This window comes from Chelonia mydas, chromosome 16, assembly GCF_015237465.2.
Source record: "Chelonia mydas isolate rCheMyd1 chromosome 16, rCheMyd1.pri.v2, whole genome shotgun sequence".
Lineage (NCBI taxonomy): Eukaryota > Metazoa > Chordata > Testudines > Cheloniidae > Chelonia > Chelonia mydas.
The window spans coordinates 1,055,753-1,079,495 of NC_057857.1; the positions used below are offsets into that span (position 1 = coordinate 1,055,753).

Consider the following 23,743-nt stretch of genomic DNA (forward strand, 5'->3'; position numbering starts at 1 on the left):
AGCTGTCATCCTGCTTTAACAGATCTGATGGAGACACATTTCTTGACTTCCTCCACTGGCATACCAGCCAAACACCCTATGACTTCACCTGTCGCAGGGTCTCTGTAAACCATGGTGACCCGAGTGGGCATTCATGGGCTACTGTGTCAAAGGTTTTTATTTACCTATTTATTTAGATTTATACCAAAATAAAAAAGGGGTATCTATCCAACATTCCAGACACCTCTGCCAAACAAATATGAAGTGAGCTGTAGCTCACGAAAGTTTATGCTCAAATAAATTTGTTAGTCTCTAAGGTGCCACAAGTCCTCCTTTTCTTTTGCGAATACAGACTAACACGGCTGCTGCTCTGAAACCAATTAAATTTAACAGTCACTGAGCATACAATTCCCTGCTGATTCCCCTCAAAAACCCACCTGTGCAGCACCCCATGCATCTAGAAAGCCCTTGCCATATGTCCTGAAGGTTACCTGATCCAGGCTATTTGGGGCCATTCTAAACAAACACAGAATATAGGTCATGTTGATAGGCTGGGGAAGCAATGACTTTGAACAAGAGTTGGGGGTCATGGTGGATAATCAGCCGAACATGAGCTCCCAGTGTGACGCTGTGTCCAAAAGGACTAATGGGATTTTTGGGTGCATAAATGCGGGAATCTTGAGCAGGAGTAGAGAAATTATTTTATCTCTATATTTTGCACTGGTGTGACTGCTGCTGGAATACTGTGACTAGTTCTGGTGTCCACAGTGAGAGGGTTCAGAGAGTAGCCACGTGAATGATTAAAGGATTAGACTCGAGGAGCTCAATCTATTTACCTTAGCAAAAAGAAGGTTAAGGCGTGACTTGGTTACAGTCTACAAGTACCTATTTGGGGAGCAAAAATTTGATAATTGGCACTTCAGCCTAGTAGAGAAAGGTCTTAACATGATAGTATGGCTGGAAGTTGAAGCTAGACAAATTCAGAGAGAAAATAACCTGTACATTTTTGACAATATGGGTTTTCAATCACTGGAACCATTACCAAGAGTCATGGTGGATTCTCCATCACTGACGAGTCAAGATTAGATGTTTTTCTAAAATATCTTCTCTAGGAATTATCATGGAGCAGTTCTCTCGTCTGTCCTATACAAGAGATCAGACCAAATGATCACAATGGTCCCTTCTGGCCTTGGAATCTATGAAACCATTGACAGAATGGTCTGAAGGCTGAACAGTATTTTCCCTCTGCGCTGTCGGTGATCTCCCAGGCTCCATTCACCTCCAAGGACAGCCCCTCTAAACAGGCCTTTCTTCCCCGTCAAGATGTGTCCCAATCCTAGACCACAAGAGTCAGTGGTCTGTCCGGGAGTTCCACTCCCCCGCGACCTCCAGTGCCATTCCAGACACAAGATCCAGAGTGTGACCTACAAAGCTAGGAACCACTTGGGGCAGATTATGGTCACTATGAAACCTTGAGCTGTTCCTGACACTTATTCTGTCTGTCAGTGATAGACCTGGGAATAGAACCCTGGACTCCTAACAACCACTGCTCTAAGCACTAGAATTCAATTCTTCCCAGAGCCTTTTCTGCTGCTTTGTAGGAAAAAGAATAAGGGCATATCTTCACTAGCAACATTGAAGCATTGCTGCGACAGCACTTTAACGTGGCTGTGTAGTCGCAGCACCAGGGCTGGGAGAGTAAAAAAAAAACACCCCCACGAGGAGAGTAGCTACCAGCGCTGTTTTTTTCACACTCCTGAGTGAGAAAGTTGCAGTGCTGTAAAGTGGCAGTGTAGACAAGGCCTAAGACTGGAGTTATTTTTTATTTTTTTCATGCTGACAATATGGGTGCCAAGTTGTCATTCCCAGTGCAAATTAGAGTTGTAAAGGGCTGGAAAATGGAGTATATGCATTCAAACTCCCCCAGGCAATTGAGCAGTAGTTACTCATATCACCTCTAACAGAACCTGAAATTTGCTTGTAAAAGCAAGAGCCCCTACGTGCTGGTTGGCTTGTGTGTATTCATGATTCACATGTACAGATAATTTGGCAGCAGTGCCGATAGTAATTCCTGTGTCAGACCTGGCCCAGCAGGGAGGAGGCCCATATTAATTAGCTTTGCTGTTGTCTTTTCCCATACAGAGATTTGTACAAGAAGGCCTTGGGATACAAATAAATCCTTTGCTCATGTTTCGTTGGTGTCTCCTTATGTGCTGCACAAAGCCGTCTCCAGAAAGATGATTGTAAGAAGTGGCACGTTCCATAACGTACATTAGAGCCAAAGGTCATGTGAGCTTCCTGATGTAAAATAGCACCTTGCTCCAGTTAATGGCTTCCCATTTCATTGGCTGAATGTTCGGAGTAACTCCGAGCTGAAGCAGTAGATACTGCCTTCTAAATCCCAGGCCCAGAGGGTGGCGCTGTGCTTAGCACTCTGGTTTTAGAGCAGGTGGCATGGAGCATGGTGTTTGTCCAGTTGATGATGATGATGATGAGTGTTTATTTCTGATTGTCTCTTTCCAGGAAGTGGGATATCAGCATGGGAAGACAGTATTTAATGTCTGGGGCAGGAGCGGAGTCCTTGACAAGATGTTAAAAGACAGGCAGGAGATCTGCAAATCCAAAACATCAGGTGTAAGTGTTCAGTTTAAAAGTACTCTTCTCATTACGTGATGCCACCCAGCAGCCAGCACACAGCTGAGCAGAGCTCTGTGACCAAGGCATTGCTGTATAATGTGTTAAAGGCGATGGACCCTTACTGGGAATATAGGCACATTCATTAAAAATGCATTGCAGTAAAGTTAGTTATTCTCTGATTTTTAGCATCTGGAGTTATTTTTATCATGTTGATGCAATCCTCAGTGCCCAGGCATCCCTCCTGCTCGCTGACAATGGTTTGCTAGGCCTGGGACTCTTCTCTGATCAGCTGCATAGTACTCAGCACCAGGCAGCTGAGCAGGCACTGTTGGCATGTTAAAAGCCTCGCTGTCTGTCGTATCCACTGCTTGTTTGTCATGAATGTAGCATTACGTGGCTTTCAACCACTGTCAGAAATCTTGCATTATGCCCTTACTGTGTTCAGTCCAGTACCAAAATGCCTGCACAGCCTATTTCAGGAAAGGAATTTCATACAGCAGCCATCAAAGACCCTGTGAAGGCTTGAGACATTGCCATCGGTGGTAGTTAAAGTACAAGTTTTACTTGTACCACCTTCTCTACTCATGCTATCTGCTTCAGCACATCTGAGTAGCCAATGTTTAGGTTGCAGAATTGAGCTGGTCCTGACAAACCTAAGGGTTACTTAGTGTGGCTGAGTCGTTATAACCGTACTGAGATTTCCACGTAGAGCAGGAGACAGGACTTTTTATGGCTCATTGGGGAAGGGAATCCCTGTGCTCCAAGACAGGACTTTCTTTTCTTTCTGAGCTTTCTCTCCCTCCCACCCCCCCATGCTATAAAAACTCCAGGGCCCAGCAGGCATAGGGGGGCCTCAGGGAAGGGACCTTGGGCATAGGCATAGTTTGACTTCTGTTTGGGGGGAGGGCAAGGGCCAGCGGGGCTCGAGCCAGCTCCACATGGTGGGGTTCAGGGAGGGAGCGCCACCTTCACCCCCTGACTCACCTCAGCAGGCCACCCATCTGTCTGGGTTGTGGGAGGGACCGCAACCAAAAATTATAACTCAAAGGTGGGGGTCTCAGCTCAAAAAGTTTGAAAATAGCTCAGGGTGCAGAGAGGGAGTAGCTAGGGACTGTGTGCAGGCAAGAGAGTATCTCAGGATGCAGGGAGGGGGTAGTTCAGGGTGGAGAGAGGGGTAACTAGGGGCTGTATATGGGCAGGGGGTTAGCTCAAGGTGCAGGGAGGGGGTAGCTAGGGTCTGTGTGCAGGCAGGGGGGTTGCTAAGAGACCCTGAGGTTACAAAAATGATGGATTGATGGGAATGGCTAACAGCTGATTGGACACATGCCTGCATTTTTGGTTCCTTAGTGAGGACTACCTGCTTGGGGTGTATGCTCCAGGGTTCTTTGGTTCTGCCTTATCAAGGTCCAGTGTTCAAAGGGGTTAGCAAGAATTTCATTGTAGCTCGCCACAATGCTAAAACTTCTGAAATTAAATCAAGAAAACCAAAGCTGGGTTTGACATCTAACTTCTCTTTTAGCAGCCTCTTCTGTGTCTGAAGGAACTGGTTTGCTGCTATAGGTTCCAGGGTCCTTTTTATCACCTGCTTTTTGAAAGTTCTTTGCTAACTTCGAGCAATATTTTACTTTCCTATTAGGCCTTTCTTTAACAGAGGTGCCAGTGCTGTGTGTGTGTCTATCTTCAGCCACCTCTGGGCTGGAACACAGCAGCTGTTTAACAGCATATAGCAACACTACACAACGGGAGAAAACAAGGTACAAAATGCAGAGCACAGAATGTCTGGCAGTAATACCCCAGTTTGAGGTGCGGCCAAGATACCAGATACAAGATACCTCTACTCTGGAGAGAAATACTGTGTGTGCTATGGGGTCTTTAAGGACAGCAGGCGTTCCTCAGTTTCACAGCTCATTGGAACCTCAGCACTATGCCCCCGAATACCAGGTTTGGAGGGAAGAGTGCTACAACAGTCCAGTTGTACAATAGTGTGCAGACAGCGGGATGAGAAAATAAATCTCTCATTCTTATTGCTGGCCCAAACTAAAATCCACTCCCTATCCACATGTTCTGGGGAGGCAGCACAAGATACAAAGGGTCCTGTGCCTGGGGACAGCAGGAGCAAACCAAGGGCCCAATCCAGCAAAGTGCTGCGTGCCTTCAACTCCCTTGTACCCCAGGGATGGACTTTTCTCCTCCCTATTTCCAGCATTTCAAGGTTGAATTTATACAATGAACGGTACCCAGATCTCTAGGATTCTCCTCAATACACCCTTACTCTCGCACTGTCTATCTCTCTTAAGGCTGAAATGCTGACTACAGAAACAAGGGAAGCCAAGTAGAAACAGAGTTCACTTGACCAGCTCCACTTATCCCCATAGCCGAGAACAATCCAATATTTCCCACTGGCTCTCTTCAGGGATCCCATCTACGTGAAGATTGTGGCCTTGATCAAAGATTAATACAGTGTAGCAGACTCTTTAGTCGTATCTTCATTCCTTTATTAATGGGTGTATCAAGCAGAGAATATTTTTTTCCCTCCTGGATTTAAAAACCCAGGATTTTTCAGAAGATATCTAATAAGTAAGAGACAGCCCCTCCCCCCATGTAACTGAGACAGGAACATGTTTTTTGTGGATGATGTTTAAGTGTTTTCTCTCTCCTCTTTACATTGTTCCTTTTGGGGAAGAATTAAGCCAGGATGGGAAAGCACTGAAACGCTCCTGGAGTGGATGGCATGCCAGCCTCCTAGAATGTGTGCCAGGGCTCCAGGGCACGATGCCTGTGCAAGCACTCCTCCAGTTGCCTTATGCACAGAATCTTCCACCTGGTATAAACTAGCAGATGCCCCTGAGGGAAGCGCTTATGGTTCTGATAGTGTCCTTGTGATGCCTGGCATCCTTCAAGTCTTTGGCCTTTCCTTGCGCCCATGCCAACTTATGCTAGTTTCCCTGCAGCATCTTTTGGGATAGACCCTGCATGGTTTTTATCTATGACTCAAGCTGTTCTCTCTGTTCCTACTCAGTCTCCTGTGAGGTCAGTTCTGGTTCCATTTATCTCAGGAGTACCCAGCAGCAAGTGTCCTCATCAACATTTGCCACAAACGAGTGCAGGTGGTCTTTATTAATTGCATTTTTGTTGGAGGAAAGGAGACAGGACTCCCCAAACACAATAGAGTACCCGCCGCTGGGAAAGGGCTGTGGATTCAACAGCACACTGCAATGTCCTCATCTCTTTCACAGCTGGAAGCATCTGTGTGTCCTTCACTCAGTGTCCCACATCAGGAATCCACAGCGTGTCTGTGTTCCTCTCCTGTTCTAGGAAGTGATTCTCCGGAAGAGCCATACCTCCATCCTGTCAAAGGCTTCCCACTAGGGTCCCTGACTTCTTGTGCCCAAAACCAGGACTGAATGACTCGTCCTTCTCTTCAGCTGTGTAACTTCCTTTTGAGCCCTCTTCCCTTCTTCTAGACTGAAACCTGCCTCTTGAGTCACTGACATTTCATTTCACTTAATATCTTAATTCCTACCTGTCCAGAATTCCATCTGTCCATTGTGTCCCCAATTGCCCTGGGGAGCTGTTATTTCAGGATCCTCACTGTGCCTTAGTCATACCAGTATTACATACTGTCTGAATTATAAATTCAGTGTCCAGAGAGATCCATCTGTCACAGCCCTCTTGGGAGAAGGGTGACTCAGAGGACTCTCCAGAAGGGCAAAGCCATGGAGTTATGGAACCCCATCAAAAATGTCATAGCACTTACACTGCTAAAAATGTCATAGCCTCTCAATGGTATGCAGTTGAGGGGATGGAGAAACACCGTGTTGGCCTGTCTGCAGAGTGTGTATTCATTGCTTTTACCTTTTCTGCATGACATGCATTTTTGAAAAGGAGATAGTGAATTTTCTGTTAGTTAATAGAAATTAAATGTAGGAAATCACCTCCTAAACCTTTTGTCCACATACATATTACACGCACAGTTTGCTAAAAGAACATTTATTAAGATTGCGAAGTTAGGAAATGCCAAAATTAAAGTTGCCTAAGTCAGCCCCCTTGTGCATATACATTAGGTTACAGTCTTTAAATTACATTGTCACATAGCGTTTTTTCCACAGGATCCCTGCCTCATTCAGTGCACAGGGTAGGCCTGCTCTGGGGGTGAATCAGGGTTGTCGTTAGTAAGGGAGGCTGTTTTTTTCAAGGACTGCTGTGCTTCATTTCTTGGAGAAATTGGCAGTTGTATAATGAGTAAGGCAGGGACTGCAGGCAGAAAGAGGAGAGTCTCATGGCTGAAGCAGGTGAATGCTGCCCTAGAGAATTGCATTCTATCCCTGCTTCTGCCACGGAGTTTCCGTGTGATTTCCCGTGTAGTGCTGGGCAAGTCACTTAAACCAAACTTTTCCCAGGTGCTTTGAACATAAAAAGTGCTATATATAATGCTGAGTACTCCGAAAAATCAGGTCCTGTGTCTCAAACTGGGCACCAAAAATAGTGGAAACTTTTGACTTTGAATTTTCTGTGCTTCAGTCCCCCATCTGTAAATCTCCTGCCTGCACTTCATAGGGGTTGTGAAGAGAAATTAATGTTTGTGAAGAGCTCAGTATAGTGATGAGCACCATAGAAAAGCCCCTGAGGAAGTTAACAACTCTGTCTTCAGAGTGGGATTTGAATAATGCTCAATAAGTAAGACCTAGGGCTACACCAGACTATACCATGTGATAGTACTGAGCATGCTACTGTGGGGGGCAGAAACTTGGCTGATGACAGTGGCTAGCAAAAAGAGACTGGAGTCTGTCCATCACAGGTGGCTGAGGAAGATACAGAGGGTTATTGGAAAGACAAAATGTAACATACGTGAGAGTAAACTAGCTGACAGAGCAGGACGTGTTAGGAAATACCACCAAAGGAAGACTGGTTCGACTGGCTGGGATATGTCCTCCATCTAGTGAACACGCGAAGCAAGCCCAGAACTGGGTACCTGAGGGAGGAAAGAGAAAGCGAGGAAGGCCAAGGAAGAACTGGCAGAAGACGGTGACAGAGGATACTGACTGCACTGGCATCACCTAGGAACACATACCACAATTAGTGAGTAACCATGATCAATGGAAGAACTGTACTGACCCATGTGTCAGAGGCATAGGAGGAACTGAGGTCTAAAGTGGACAGAAAAAGTGAAGACCCACCATAACAAAGAGGTATTAAAAAGACTTAGAAGAGTCTGGGTGGCAGTAAGACCTAGTCATGGACAAAGGGACCCCAGGTGAGCAGTAAATGATAGTTCTCATTTCTGTCTTATGGCTGTTTGATGACCTGTGTAAATTGAGTCAATGTTCACAGCCTACTTTCCATGTGTTCAGGCTACATAAACCACCATGGCAGTGAGCACTAATTGGTCTCCTTGTTGTCTTGTCACAGCAGAGGCCAAGGATCGAAGGGGATTGCAGACTACATTGCTGTCTGCACTCTGTAGGTGGGTCCCTCCGTGGGCAGGGGCAGGTTGGGAACAGATTGAGCTACACATGGACAGTGAAAATGAAACAAAATATTGAATAGCTGTTTGTTAAGTGAGACTCATCATCCTGTGAACTGAATGGGGCAGGGTACAGTGGGAAAATAGTATGTGCTTATGTAATTTAAAAACTGTCATAATATATACACACAAGGGGGCCGAATTAAGGGTGCACAGACAGCCTTAATTCTGATATTTTCTAGCTTTTGAGCTCTTGACTTTGCAGCCTTCATGTCCTTTTTTGTGTATAATTTCCTAGGGGTTTTAAAAATCAAACTGAAAAAACAGAAATTTCACTGTGTGTCATCATTGACACCCACATGGTTCCTCGGCAGATCTGGAACATTTAGATCCACTGCATGGATCTCTGCCACTTGAGCTAACGGAGTACCTGATAGCAGTCATAGGTTGTTATCCTCTATGTGAACCAGCAGTAGAGGGGAATGAGACACAACTTTGCCAGTAGGTTTCTGACAGCAAAGGAAGAGTGAGACTCTGGAATCTTGGGCTCCATTCCAGGCTCTGTAGGGGAATGTGCGCTAGTGAGCACAGACTCTTCTGCCTGCTTTCCCCCAAGCTAGACCCCTTCTGCCCCATCACTTCTAATCTATCCCAGTCCTGTCTCTCCCCCAGTCCTGTCTTCCTTGCTTTCCAGTCCCAGTCTCCCTGTCTAACCCGTCCTAGTCTCCTCCTCTGGGCTTACTATCTGAATCACAGTCTCCCACTTCCCACACTCACTCACAGTCTCCTTGCACAGCCAGTCCCAGTCTCCTCCTATCCCATCAGCTCCTCATCCAATCTCAGCGTTTCTTCTCCCCAGCCAACAGGCTTCTAGTCTCCATCCCCCTATATTTCTCTCACCAGCTCTCAGTCCTAGTCCTGCCCACCTCAGCTCCCAGTACCAGTCTCCTTACCTTACCAGTACCAACCTCCCTTCCTCACCCCAATGGCCTTGTCCAGCCAGTCCTAGTTTTTCTGCACACCACTCGAGTTCCAGTCTCACCAGATGGCTTGACCTAATCTACTCCTTTCTCTCTTCCCCATCCAGCTTTTGTCCACTAAAGTTTGGTAAAGTTATGAGCAATGGAAAACAGGATCTTATAATGGGACATGGCAGGCAGCTTTGTAAATAGGCTTGTGCTACCCACCCCACCTGTAGTAATGGGGATTGAATTATAAATGTCATAAACAATAAAAAAGCATTCGTAGATTGTCTAGTGCTTTGTCCAGCTCTGCCTCCACACTTGGGCTGTAGTGGAAGGGCAATCTCTTCATTCGCACTAGAGAGCTGTGTCCTCTGAATTCTGAGAGAAGTTAAGCTCAGCAAGATAAAATTCTGATTCCCAGTTTATAAGACTCCCTGGATGCTGATTGGTAGGTGAGGAAATCACATGATTAAGGCCCTGTTTACACTACAAATATAACTGTGCCAGAGAACCTTCTTACAACATAGATATTCCCTGACCTACAAACATGGTGTGAACATGGTTTTATAACCAGACTTAGCCTTGGTCATACCCTGACATGGCTGCTTTATTTCTAGTGGAGACAGTGTTAATGAACTACTGACCTGGAAGCTGTGGTGATAAAACCCAGTTTTTAGACACAGAGTGTTTGATTTGTGAGGGGGTTTTTTGTTTTCTTTTTACAGTTTTGATTGTTCTAGGGAAATCTTTCTGAAATTATCAGAAGCTCTAACTGAGCAAACCTCATATCCTGGAGGATGTTATTAACCACTTGAATTAGACTTAAACTCTGCCCAGCTCACTGTGTACGTTTTTCACTTCTGAAAACAAGTGATTTTGCAAGGTAGTAAAAGAAGCTGCTGATGTTAGCTAAAGTAGTATGTAAGTCCAACTCCAAGAAATAAAGCTGTTTCTTTTTGCTGCTGCTGCTTTCCTATCCGTCCTACAGGAGTGTTATTTATTGCATCCTCTATTGCATCAAATATTACCAGCTCACTGGATAACTTTAAAAGTGCATGAGGTGAGGAGCATCAGACAAGTGCCCCAATTCTAAGCCTGCTTTCCCCAACACAATGGATTTTAGGTCTGTTACTTATTTATGCTGGCAGCCTGCCTGTACATTTCATTAAGAGACAAGGTGCATGAGGTAATATCTTCTATTGGACCAATTTCTGTCGGTGAGAGAGACGCTGTCGAGCCACACAGAGCTCTTCTTCAGCTCTGGGAAAGGTATTCCCAGCATCACAGCTAAATGCAGGGTGGAACAAATTGTTTAGGATAAGTAGTGAGTACAGATTCTAAGACAGTGGTGCCCAACCTTATTACACAGAAGGGCCAGATAAACCTTAACACATCTTTGTGTGGCCCAAACAGATTCTACATATTTTAAAAAGAAAAGGAGTACTTGTGGCACCTTAGAGACTAACCAATTTATTTGAGCATAAGCTTTCGTGAGCCACAGCTCACTTCATCTGTGGCTCACAAAAGCTTATGCTCAAATAAATTGGTTAGTCTCTAAGGTGCCACAAGTACTCCTTTTCTTTTTGCAAATACAGACTAACACACTGTTACTCTGAAACCTGTACATATTTTAATAAGATTTAAAGTCACTTTGTATTGATTGAGATTTTAAGTTCAGCTTGTTTCGTATGTATTTAGATAGGTTGTTTCTATGTACAGTATTGTCTATTTACACACTTATGTAAACTAAAATGGTAGCCTGCAGGCCGTAGGTTGGGCACCCATGTTCTGCGGGACCATTCCACCTGCATGTAGCTGTGGTGCTGGGAGTACCTTTCCCAGCCCTGAAGAAGAGCGCTGTGTGGCCCGAAAGCGTGTCTCTCACCAAGAGAAGTTGGTCCAGTAAAAGCTGTTGCCTCTCCCACCTTGTCTCTCTCATATCTCGGTGTCGACATGGCGACAACTACACAGCATGTGCGCTTCATACTAGTCGTGTGCCAGTTACCGCGATCATTAAGGATTTGTCAGCTTTTTGCTGGCTGCCCTCATGCTACAATACTCATGGTCTTCTCCGGGGAGCCCCCCACCAGTGGATGTGAGCCATAGTGTGTGTCTGAGAGCGAGAAAAAGAGTGAGTGAGTCTCCTGGCCCTGTCTACGACCCCATCTTTGATATGTGCATTCTCATGCACAGGCTGGGAAGCATCTAGGCAACTCTCCCAATGTGCTGGGAACTGAGGGTATAAAGGGACCTGGCCGCCACGGCCTCCTGAGTGCCAAAGGAGTGGCAGGATCCAAACACAGCTCAGGGCTCCTAACACTGCCCTATTGGCTCTCCCCCATTTCTCTGTTCGTTAGGGTGTTTGCTGTCCAACTTCTCTGAAGTCTCTTCCAATGAATTCCAAGAATAATGGAAGGAGGTGTGTGGTAATTAGGGTAGCTCCCCTTTTTACCCCCTGGGACCCCAGCGTGTAGGGAAAGGGTGCCTGTGCACATGGGCCTACAGGGACTGCTGACTGTAACCCAAACACACGTCTCCCAAGACTGGGGCTCCATGGGGGCAGTCATTTTGGAGAATCCTGTTACTGTGGTAAGGGTCTGTGTTTTCCATGGCAACCATCACTGAGAATTTCTGTTTTTGTGGCTTTGTGTCTGATGTTTAATATAACTTCAGTGCCTGGTATTTCTTATTCCTGTGCATGCATTTGAATAATATACATGTATTTTGCGTTGTATTTCAGATTGTGACCTGTCCTAGTACCTCTTTCACTGACTTGGCAGAAATCGTGTCCAGAATTGAGCCAGTCAAAGCAGCTCTGGTAGATGGTGAGTTGGCTTATCGAGACAGTTATATGACAGATGATACACTTTTCTGGGTGAAGATTATTGCTACAATATACGAAGTACATAGTGCCATCCAAATGCTTGTCTCTGCTCAATAGCAATCCAAGGAATACTGTCAGATCATCCCTGTGTTCTTGTTTGCTCTCACGTGAGCTCTGTTCATTAAGTAGGAAATTATTCCTCACTATTATTGTCAGCTTGGGCATCCCATCCTGGAGGAACTTAGACTTTAGTGATGAGGAATGCTGTTCAGATGCTTCTTGGATTCATCTTAATCCTCCTTCCTCTGCTCCACCATGCCTTGAGTCTACCCATTCCCCATAGGCAAGGCTTCTGAAATGAATCCTGTTTATATTTTTTCAGTTGCATTTCTTGTGAGCCTTTCAGGGATGTGAAGTGCCATGCCCTGTACATGAAGTAGGCCTTATTTTCTCCCTTTATCCCTCAGCGTTAATGTTTTGACAACGCCCCAGTGCAGCCTCAGCCAGGCAGAAGCCAGCTCTCCCTCAAACCCTCCTCCCCACATTGTGTGGAAAGTGCTGAGTTGTAGATTGGGGCTTTGTTGATGTGGCCACCCAAGTTGTTGTGTCTTCACCTTTTGGCTTGGTCATCTATAGCCTTGAGATGGGAAAGGAGGGTAGTTTGGAGGCCCAATGCAGGGAACTTTCCCCACTCCTATTAAAACAGTGCTGAATTATTCACTGGCTCACATTTTATTTCTCCCCCCCCCCCTTCCCTCCCCATTGGGAACATCAGCACATTAGAGGCTTTTTCAAGCATTTCTTATTTCCCATTCCCTCTCTCACTTAACCAGGCTCTAATGGGCAATACTGAAGAACAGGTAATGGCTGCTCTGCTTGTGCACACAGTTGCTACACTCCCAGGGGTTCTCAACTTGTCTATCATTGTGGGCCACGGGTTGAGAAGTTAGCAGCCCCTCCATCTACAACTCTGTTGCGATGTCCCTGCAGCTCTTTGACATGCTAATTCCCATCCCTGTGCCTAATGAAGAAAATATTAATCAAATATATTTAAACAGTCATTAAGAATAGGAACAAAAGGTTCTGCATATCACGGTTACTAGTGGCGTGACTATTTAGACCAGTTGTGATTTAAAAGCTTTATTGCAGCAGCCTGATCCCCAGTAAACCTCCTGCTCGCCTGCCTGGTAAGATCCCACCGCGCTGTCAGTTACAGAAACAGGAATAAAACTACCTCTGTAGCATAGGAAAATTCACAAGCTAAAACAAAAGATAACCTAATGCATTTCCTTGCCTCCTTACAATTTCTGTAGTTTTAGATCTATTATTCCAGATATATTTTCAGGAGCTGTTGTACCTGCTTGGTCTCTCCCTCCATCTGGAGAGGGAACAACAAAGAAAACACAAACAAAATCTTCCCCCCTAGATTTGAAAGTATCTTCTTTCCTCATTGGTCCTTCTGGTCAGGTGCCAACTAGGTTATTTGACCTACTTAACCCCTTACAGGTAAGGCGATTCAGTACAGCTGCCAAGGAGGGATTTTATGCTACCCTTCTCTCTATATTTATGACAGCTGTGCTCAGGGATTCACATATGCACACTTTAAAGTGAAGTTAATGAGTCTGACTTCAATCTTAATTTTCCTCACTTCTGTGCTCTTAAGGCTTCTATTTCATCTATAACTAGCTCAGAGGTGCTCACATGTTAAAAGGGCCAAAGGTCAATGCAAGAGACATTGGGAGGCCCAGTGTGCTTTAATCCAAGGTGTAATAGGGCACAGGGCCATCCCTAGCTATTTTGGTGCCCTACGCAGCCCCAGGCCTCCCTGGGGGACAGGGGCTGGCCACTTCCTGCGGGAAGTGGAGTGACCCGGCCCCAGCCTGCTCCACTCCCCTGGCTCCCATCCGTGCCGCCAGCAAGCCCCTCCCCACAAGCCTGGGAGCCAAGGGAGCAGAGCAGGCTGGGGCCGGGTCCCTCCACTTCCCGCAGAAAGTGGCCAACCTCCCCTGCCCCCATCCCCCACGGAGGCCTGGGACACAGCCTCCCCTGCGGAGGCCTGGGCCCCCAGGCTGCTCTGCTGCCCTGGCTCCCAGGCTTGGGGGGAGGGGGGAACCGCCCCCTCCAGCACTCACCGGTGGCGCAGCGGGGAGCGGAGCAGGCGGGGGCCGGGTCGCTCTATTTACCGGTGAGTGCAGGCCTGACAGCTTCTGGAGTCTTCAGGGGAGTGGGGGCGGGGCTGGGGCAGGAAAAGGCAGGGCTGGGGCGGGAGCCATGGGGAAGGAGCAGGGCAGGGTCTGGGGCAGCACGCAGCTGCGCAGAGCACCAGGAAATGTGGTGCCCCAAATTTCCTGGTGCCTTACACAGCTGCATGAGGGTAAGGACAGCCCTGATAGGGCAAGTGAAAAATGGCACAGCTCAGCTCTGACTTCATTTGCCCTTTAACACAATTTTGTATGTTTATTTTCTTTGCCCTTTCTTTGTAATAGCACTGGACATATATAAAAGAGCCATTCTTCTCCACTGTAGATCACTGGTACAGAAGACAGCTTAAAAGAGTGGTGCTGTCCATTATGTCAATGTATACTGTTGGGGACACACAATATTATCGTAGCTGCATAATTGACTCGAGCAGCATTTAAGCAATAAAATGGTGTGTAATCTTTTTACTGCATTAAAGACATTCTAAAACCCCCTTAGGAAAAGTAATTATTGTGCACATGCGGCAGCCTTAGGGTCTGGCTATTTTAAAAAATAATTCAATATAAATGTCTAAAAAGTACCAGTCCACATAAGATTGTGGCAGACTGCCCCTGATTCCATGATGTACAGGGGCTGGCCACCTCCTGCGGGAAGTGGAGTGACGCGGACCCAGCCTGCTATTTTGGAAGAGTTATTGGCACACAAAAGATCTAACCCACAGAACCTTATTCCTTCGCATCAGCTGTATCACCTGCAGAAATGGAGTTATAAAAGAGAAACAAAAACCACACAGAATTAGCAAGAATGGGCCTGCGCCTCCCAGAGCAGCCATGTGATCTTTTCACCATCATCCTTGTCTTCCCCCACCTCTCCTGCTTCTGTTTCTCTGTTATACTCACCTCTTGTCATGTGTAACATTTGGATTGTTTGCTCTTTGAAGCAGGGACCACACCTTCCCGTTTGTTCTCTAGTCTAGAGCACAGTTGCTGAGTGCTGTAGAACTGCTGAATAATGAAAACCTTGGGGAATTACCACATCGGAATAGCCTAGTGCATGTGAACGCATTCCAGTCTGCAACAGTGACTATTGCCGTTTGTTTTATTTTGTGTCTTTCTGAACCAAGGTGATTGGAAGTGGATAAAGCACCTCCCACAGTGGGCTCTGTTCTTGCAATACAAGTATGCAATAACATTAGTGACCACACTGCTGTTGGAAAGGTTTGTTTAGAAAGCCATCTCAGGCTGTTTGTTCACTTTTAGCTCAAAGTAAGTTTTAACAATAAAGTTGTAAACCTCTGAAAATATTATCATCTGTGGTAAACTTCAGGTGCAGTGAGTTTAATTCCAGCATTTCCTCACCAAGTTTATACCAATGGCCTCCTTTTTAATCGTAGCCATTATATTTAATTAAAGCTACAAATTGCTCTCTGAACCACTACAGGGAAAAGTAATGGCCAAGTGTTTTTAATCCGTTTTCTGCCAGCTTGTTATAGCCATTGTATCAGAATAAAATGCTAAGGAACAGAATGTACTGTCATCTGCAGAATGCAGCAGATGCTATTGACTGTTCCAACGCGAGCAATACTTAAGTAATCAGCTCATTCATTTTAAGTACAAGACCTGTTCCTCAGAACCAAGTTGAAAAAGACTTTTCTTCTTCTTTATCATGTGACTCCTGTATGGCCCTTCGATACACAGTCCAGTGGTGACTACGTTTGCCATGACTGTTGGGATCACAGGTGGGATTACCCTTATACTGCTGCTTAGCAATGAGTATGCCATCCTCAGAGGCTTTAACATTTCCATTTGGGCAAAATCGGCCTTTGCTTTTAAATAGACACCAGGCTAAACCTTTGAGTTATCTGTTCCCTCACAGCAGTTATCTGTTCCCTCGCAGCAAATCTCTCTGCTCTTAGAGAGATTTCAAGTAAATCATTAATTGTGTACATTTCACTTAAACCCACACCTGCTGTAAGAGGGTTCAGTTTGACATTATTGATACTGGAGTTAGATCCCCATTGAAATCAGTAAGGCTCCACATGGGTTCACGGTTCACTTTGCACAATGCTTATTACAAGGCTAAGGCCCTAGAGACTAACGAAGTCTTAATTACTATGGCAGTGCTCTAGCACCATCACAGGAGGGAATGGTGATTAGGGCAGAGGTGCAAACCTCATGGAAACTTTAAAAACAGACAAGCCAAATGTCACGGGTGTTTTAAACCCAAGAGAATCTGGGCTTACCTAGGGGGCTAATAGGGAGAAGGATTCCACACACAGGCCAGTGCTGGGGACACTGGCATGTCTGCTCTGACAGCCCCCCCATGGGAAAGGGGGCCAATTGATTTAAAATGTGGAGTTAGTTTAGGGTTGTAGGGGTCAGCTAGGAGGATCCAGCATCTCCCATGTTTGAAGGTGTTCATCCATCTCGCAGTAGATGCCCCGTACTTGGTATCTACACAGGTAACTTTGTAGCTGTTAAGCGTCTAGGTGAAGCTGGTTTAACTGCTACTGGCACACCTGCTCCATCTCCCTGCCCACTCACTGCACCCACCAACGTTTCAGACTTCGCAAGAGGACGGTTATTTTCCTAACCCCCCAAAAGCAGGAGTGGTGATCTAGTGACACAAACAGAAACCCAGGTCTCTGCTTGCACTGTATACGTAGCCATGATGGATCTGTCTGGTCACCGTGTCTGGCCCCCTTCAGAGAGCTATTTGTGCACTTCACAAACAGGAATTCGTTTATCCTCAGAACCATCTTATGAAGTGGAGCAGGATTTTACAGATGGGGAATTGAGCCACAGAGGGATCCAGTGACTTGTCCAAGTTCACACGGCGAGGCAGGGGGAAGATCTGGAAACAGAATCCAGCTCTCCTGAGTCCCAGCTGGCCTTGTGGGTAGAGCACTGTGCCTCCTCTTAGCTGTGATGTGTTCAGGCAAGAAGCAGTAAACAGAAGGCTAGGGTCCCGGTGGACACGAATGGAGCAGCACATCGGCATCGTTACTTTTGTGGCAAATTGCCAGCACTACTATGATGGGTCTCGCGCTTTCTCTTCTTGGGGGGAGGAGGGGGTTCAGGGCACCGTTTCATGCCCCTGAACTGGTGTATTAACTGCCCCACTAGTGTCCTAGAGGAGGGGACTGGAGAGGGAGGGACCCGGGCCTGCCCTCTACTCGGGTCCCAGCCCAGGGGCCCTAGGGATAGCGGTAAACCACTTGAACTAGCGGTTCCTTCCCCTGGGCTACTTCCCTCTCCTGCCCTCCCTCTGCACAAACCAGGTGTCCCTTTACCTAGGGTCTTGGTTGTCTTAGCCCACCACAGCACTTCTCCAAACTCTCCTCTACTTCCCTCCAAACTGCTCTCTGCTCCAGCACCAATCTGCTCTGCTTCAACTCCTCCAAACCGCTCTCTGCTCCACCGCCAATCCGCTCTGCTTCAACTCCTCCAAACTGCTCTCTGCTCCAACGCCAATCCGCTCTGCTTCAACTCCTCCAAACTGCTCTCTGCTCCAACGCCAATCCGCTCTGCTTCAACTCCTCCAAACCGCTCTCTGCTCCACCGCCAATCCGCTCTGCTTCAACTCCTCCAAACCGCTCTCTGCTCCAACGCCAATCCGCTCTGCTTCAACTCCTCCAAACCGCTCTCTGCTCCAACGCCAATCCGCTCTGCTTCAACTCCTCCAAACCGCTCTCTGCTCCAACGCCAATCCGCTCTGCTTCAACTCCTCCAAACCGCTCTCTGCTCCAACGCCAATCCGCTCTGCTTCAACTCCTCCAAACCGCTCTCTGCTCCAACGCCAATCCGCTCTGCTTCAACTCCTCCAAACCGCTCTCTGCTCCAACGCCAATCCGCTCTGCTTCAACTCCTCCAAACCGCTCTCTGCTCCAACGCCAATCCGCTCTTCTTCAACTCCTCCAAACCGCTCTCTGCTCCAACGCCAATCCGCTCTGCTTCAACTCCTCCAAACTGCTCTCTGCTCCAACGCCAATCCGCTCTGCTTCAACTCCTCCAAACCGCTCTCTGCTCCAACGCCAATCCGCTCTGCTTCAACTCCTCCAAACTGCTCTCTGCTCCAACGCCAATCCGCTCTGCTTCAACTCCTCCAAACCGCTCTCTGCTCCAACGCCAATCCGCTCTGCTTCAACTCCTCCAAACCGCTCTCTGCTCCAACGCCAATCCGCTCTGCTTCAACTCCTCCAAACCGCTCTCTGCTCCAACGCCAATCCGCTCTGCTTCAACTCCTCCAAACCGCTCTCTGCTCCAACGCCAATCCGCTCTGCTTCAACTCCTCCAAACCGCTCTCTGCTCCAACGCCAATCCGCTCTGCTTCAACTCCTCCAAACCGCTCTCTGCTCCAACGCCAATCCGCTCTGCTTCAACTCCTCCAAACTGCTCTCTGCTCCAACGCCAATCCGCTCTGCTTCAACTCCTCCAAACCGCTCTCTGCTCCAACGCCAATCCGCTCTGCTTCAACTCCTCCAAACCGCTCTCTGCTCCAACGCCAATCCGCTCTGCTTCAACTCCTCCAAACCGCTCTCTGCTCCAACGCCAATCCGCTCTGCTTCAACTCCTCCAAACTGCTCTCTGCTCCAACGCCAATCCGCTCTGCTTCAACTCCTCCAAACCGCTCTCTGCTCCAACGCCAATCCGCTCTGCTTCAACTCCTCCAAACCGCTCTCTGCTCCAACGCCAATCCGCTCTGCTTCAACTCCTCCAAACCGCTCTCTGCTCCAACGCCAATCCGCTCTGCTTCAACTCCTCCAAACCGCTCTCTGCTCCAATGCCAATCCGCTCCGCTTCAACTCCTCCAAACGGCTCTCTGCTCCAACGCCAATCCGCTCTGCTTCAACTCCTCCTCTTGTCTGATTGAAGCAGGGGGGTTTTATCATGTGACTGGCTTCAGGTGCTTTAATTGGCTTCAGGTGCTTTAATTAATCTATAGCAAACTTTCTTCCCTCTCCAGGGAAGAAGGCTCCCTTCTGGCACTCTCCTGCTGCCCTCTGGCCTGGGCTTTCCTTGCTTTTTGCCCCTGCTTTAGTTCCCCCCCCCCCCCACCCCCCCCCACCCCAGCGACCGGGCCAGACGCTTTTTCTTTGTTCTGGGTTTTTTTTTTTTTTTTTTTGCTGTTTTTCTTTGCTGCCATTCGAGTGCTGGTCGGCTGCCAGCTTGCCTGCCAGCCCCCCCACGCCTGCCCTCGGACGCTGCTATTGCTTCAGCTGCAACCCCCGGAGGAGAGGGGAGGACTGCCAACCCGCTCCCCGGAGGAGGGGAGTGGACGCCCCCTGACCCAACCGTTTTGCTGTTTGTTTGTGGACCCACAATTAATCGTCTCCTTATCTTTGCTTGGCATTTTTGGAATGCTCCACAAAGACCGGGAGAGAAGACAGCTGACAGAGACATCGCCCAGGGAAGCTACAAATCATCGTGGAGGGGGCCGTAAGACTGAGTAACTTTTGAACTGTACTCTCGTGCGGGGGGAGTTTGACTGTGTCTTAACTGCGTTTGTAGGGGCACAGGGGGTGTGGCACAGAGCTGCCCCCCAATCCATTGGTGCCCCCCCCACACTACTACAACTGTCACGGCCCCCCCGCCGTCCGTCCCTGCTGGCAACCTGCCATCTGCCTCTAGCCTCAACTGCTTGCTTTGAATTCCATCATCCGGACCAGACACGACAGCCGACCAAATGAGACTCTTTGGACAAACACGCGTGGGTCCGCGTTCCCACACCACCACCCCTGGACTGCCCACCCCACAGTTTGCCCCTACTACCTGACCCCAACTCCTGTTTACTTCCCCTGTCCAGTCCGACCCATTTGGCCCCCCCGTGCTTGCAGCCCAACCGGGAGAAGTGGTTAATCTGCTTCCCCCTCCCCCCCCCTCCTTCTGGTGTCTCCCCGTCTCTCCCTGCTCACGATGGCGGGGACTGAGAGGGGTGAGGCCCCTCTAGCAACCTCAGTTACCCCTCCCACACCTACCCCCCTGCCTAACCCCCAAACCCCCCTCCCCACCACTGCTGCCAAAACACCTGCCACCGCCCCCCCTGGGGCATCGGCAGCCGGAGGCACCGGGGCGACTATTACCGCTGCTATGCCCACCGCCTCCCCAGATTCTAGGAAAGCCCCCCCAGTTAGCCGAAAGGCCAGAGTGCGAAGAAGGGGAAGGGCACCGCCACAACCACCAAGCCCTCCATGGCAGGGGCTGCCCCCACCGCTGTGACCTTGTCATCGACCATGGCGTCCCTCCCCGCTGTTCCCTCCACCAGCTCTGCGAGCATCCCTCCCCTGGCTCCCAGGGCGTATGCCCGTGTGGTGGCAGCCCCCCCCCCCCCCGCCTGCCGCCTCGTCATCTCGCCCACCCACCGCCTCCGCTACCATCAATAGTGGCCAGGGCCCCTTTCCCACCATGATCAGGAATCATGGCATCCGTTGCCTCCTGGTGCCCGCCTCGCCCTACGTGGAGACATACGTGCAGGCATTGGCGAGGATTCTCACAAGTGCCTAGTCCTGGGAGGGGACTTTAACACCACCCTTGAGGAACAGGACGGCTCAGGGGCCGAGCTGAGCCCGGCCGCTGCAAACATTCTCCGAGAAATAGTCGAACATCACTCCCTAGTAGACGTCTGGCGTGACCACCACCCAGATGACACTTCCACGTTCACCTTTGTCCGGGTGGAGGCCCATCGGTCACACCACTCTCGGTTGGACCGTATTTATTTATCCTGTTTCCATCTTTCACAGGCCCACTCCTCCAACATTCGGCTGGCCCCATTTTCCGACCATCATCTAGCCACCATAACAGCCTCCCTCCGTGCAGAGAGGCCGGGGCCGGCCTATAGGCACTTTAACAACAGCCTGTTGGAGGATGAGGGCTTCATAACGTCCTTCCGGGAGTTTTGGCTGGCCTGGCGAGAGCAGTGGCGTGCCTTTCCCTCGGCGCGGCGATGGTGGGATCTAGGGAAGGTGCGCGCCAAGCTCTTCTGCCGTGACTACACCCGGGGCACCAGCCAACGGAGGCATGGGGCGATAGAGCAGTTGGAACGGGAGGTCTTAGAGATGGAGAGGCGTCTGGCCGCCAACCCCGAGGACCCGTTCCTCTGCGGAGCGTGCCGGGAGAAGCGGGAGGTGCTCCGGGCCCTCGAGGACCATCGGGCCCGAGGTGCCTTTGTTCGATCCCGCATCCGCCTCCTTCGGGAGATGGATCGCGGCTCCCGTTTCTTCTACGCCCTGGAGAAAACAAGGGGGGCCAAGAAACACGTCACCTGCCTTCTAGCAGAAGACGGCGCCCCCCCCTCATGGATCCGGTGGAGATTTGTGGGAGGGCCCGTGACTTCTACACAAGCCTTTTCTCCCCGGATCCGACCGATCCTGGCGCTTGCGGGGTGCTCTGGGACGAACTCCCCATGGTCAGCGTGGGCGACCGAGACCGACTAGAGCTACCTCTCACCCTGGCCGAGTTCTCGGAAGCCCTCCGTCGCATGCCCACCAATAAATCTCCGGGCATGGACGGGCTGACCGTGGAGTTCTACCGCGCGTTCTGGGACATCCTTGGCCCAGACCTAGCCACTGTCTGGGCTGAGTCTTTGCAGGGCGGGGTCCTCCCTCTTTCGTGCAGGTGAGCAGTGCTCGCCTTGTTGCCGAAGAAGGGGGGACCTCCGCGATTTACGAAACTGGCGTCCCGTCTCGCTCCTTAGCACGGACTACAAAATCGTAGCGAAAGCCATCTCGCTGCTGCTAGGGTCCATGATGGCGGACGTGATCCACCCAGACCAGACTTATACTGTCCCGGGTTGCAGCATTTTTGACAACCTATTTCTAGACCGAGACCTTTTGGAACTCGGGCGTAGAGACGGTCTGTCGTTCGCCCTCCTGTCTCTTGATCAGGAGAAGGCGTTCAATAGAGTGGACCATGGGTACCTCCTGGGCACTCTGCAGGCGTTTGGATTCGGACCTCAGTTTGTGAGTTTTCTCCGGGTGCTGTACGCTTCCGCAGAGTGTCTGGTTAGGCTCAACTGGACCCTGACCGAACCGGTCAGCTTCGGGCGAGGAGTATGGCAGGGGTGCCCCCTCTCGGGCCAGCTGTACGCTCTGGCGATCGAGCCCTTCCTCTGTCTCCTCCGCAGGAGGTTGACGGGGTTGGTGCTGCGGAAGCCGGAGCTGCGGCTGGTCCTGTCGGCGTACGCCGATGACGTACTCCTCGTGGTCCAGGACCCGGGGGACTTGGCGCGGGTGGAGGCTTGCCAGGCCGTTTACTCGGCAGCCTCCTCCGTCCGGGTCAACTGGGTCAAGAGCTCTGGCTTGGCGGTGGGGGACTGGCGGCGGGTGAGCTCCCTCCCACCCGCGCTTCAGACCATCCGGTGGAGCACGGGTGCACTGCTCTACCTAGGCGTTTACCTTTCTGCCACGCACCCCTCTCCGCCGGAGAACTGGCAAAATTTAGAAGGCGGGGTGATAGAGCGGCTCCGGAAATGGACGAGGCTACTCCGATGTCTCTCCCTCCGAGGGAGAGCGCTGGTGCTGAACCAACTAGTCCTGTCCACGCTCTGGTACCGGCTCAACACCCTGGTCCTGGCCCCGGGTTTCCTGGCCAACCTCCGGACATCGATTCTAGAGTTCTTCTGGTCAGGACTGCACTGGATCCCTGCAGGGGTTCTCCATCTACCCCTGGAGGAGGGAGGGCAGGGCCTGAAGTGTCTGCACACTCAGGTCTGTGTCTTCCGCCTCCAAGCCCTGCAGAGGCTCCTTTATGGTGCAGGTAGTTCGACGTGGAGCATACTAGCGCACGCCTTCCTGCGCCGCTTCCAAGGGCTCCGATACGACCGCCAGCTCTTTTATCTCTGTCCGAGAGGTTTTCCATGAGACCTCTCTGGGCTGCCGGTCTTCTACCAGGACCTCCTCCGGACCTGGAAACTGTTTTCAACGACCAGGTCCGTGGCGGCCACCGTGGGAGCAGATCTCCTCACGGAGCCTCTGCTACACAACCCCCAGCTCCGTGTGCAGGTGGCGGAGTCCCGCTCGGTGCGCCAGAGTTTGGTCCTGGCGGAAGTCACGAGAGTCGGAGACCTCCTGCACTACGACCGGGGAGACTGGCTGGATCCCCTGACGCTCGCTCGGTGCATGGGGCTCTCCAGACCTCGTACCCCCCGGCGCATACTTCAGGAGGTGAAGGCCGCCTTGATGCCCGCTGCTTGGGCTTATCTCAACTGAGCCCTGCGCGAGGGCGCACCCCGCCCACCCTCTACCCCAGGCCCGCCGGACCTTTCAATTGGACCCCTACCCCATAGATCCCAACAAACCCCTCACCCTTTCACTGCGAGCCGGCTGCATGAACTGCAGCCGGTCAGCTTCCAAATCGTGCCACGGAAATATCTATACACACTCACGCTTCACGCCCTTCATGCCCACACCCTGGTGTCCCACCCCGATACAAAGTGGCGGGACCTCCTGCCACCTTTGGAGGGTGAGCAACCCCGGTGGGCCAGCCTGTATTCCACCTTGGTCCCGAGGCCCGTCGGGGACATTAGTTGGCAGCTCCTTCACGGAGCTGTGAGCACGGGCGTGTTTTTGACACGGTTCACCCCCATCCCGGATATTTGCCCTTTTTGCAACGTGAGGGAAACCCTGGCGCACGTATATTTAGAGTGTGCCAGGCTGCAGCCCCTTTTCCGGCTCCTCAC

At 50.0% G+C, this 23,743-nt stretch overlaps 1 protein-coding gene across 7 annotated transcripts in view; it reads left to right on the forward strand.

Annotated features, from left to right (window-relative positions):
* The window catches only part of PNPLA7 (patatin like phospholipase domain containing 7), a 398,841-nt gene that overhangs the window by 367,747 nt on the left and 7,351 nt on the right, over positions 1 to 23,743 (forward strand). For 6 of the 7 annotated variants that reach the window (XM_043530657.1, XM_043530661.1, XM_043530656.1 and 3 more), the window contains 2 exons: positions 2,503 to 2,613; positions 11,786 to 11,870. In XM_043530657.1, the coding sequence (XP_043386592.1) occupies positions 2,503 to 2,613; positions 11,786 to 11,870 (196 nt within the window). The remainder of the gene's footprint in view (positions 1 to 2,502; positions 2,614 to 11,785; positions 11,871 to 23,743) is intronic. The other variant, XM_043530658.1, reaches the window with a different exon arrangement.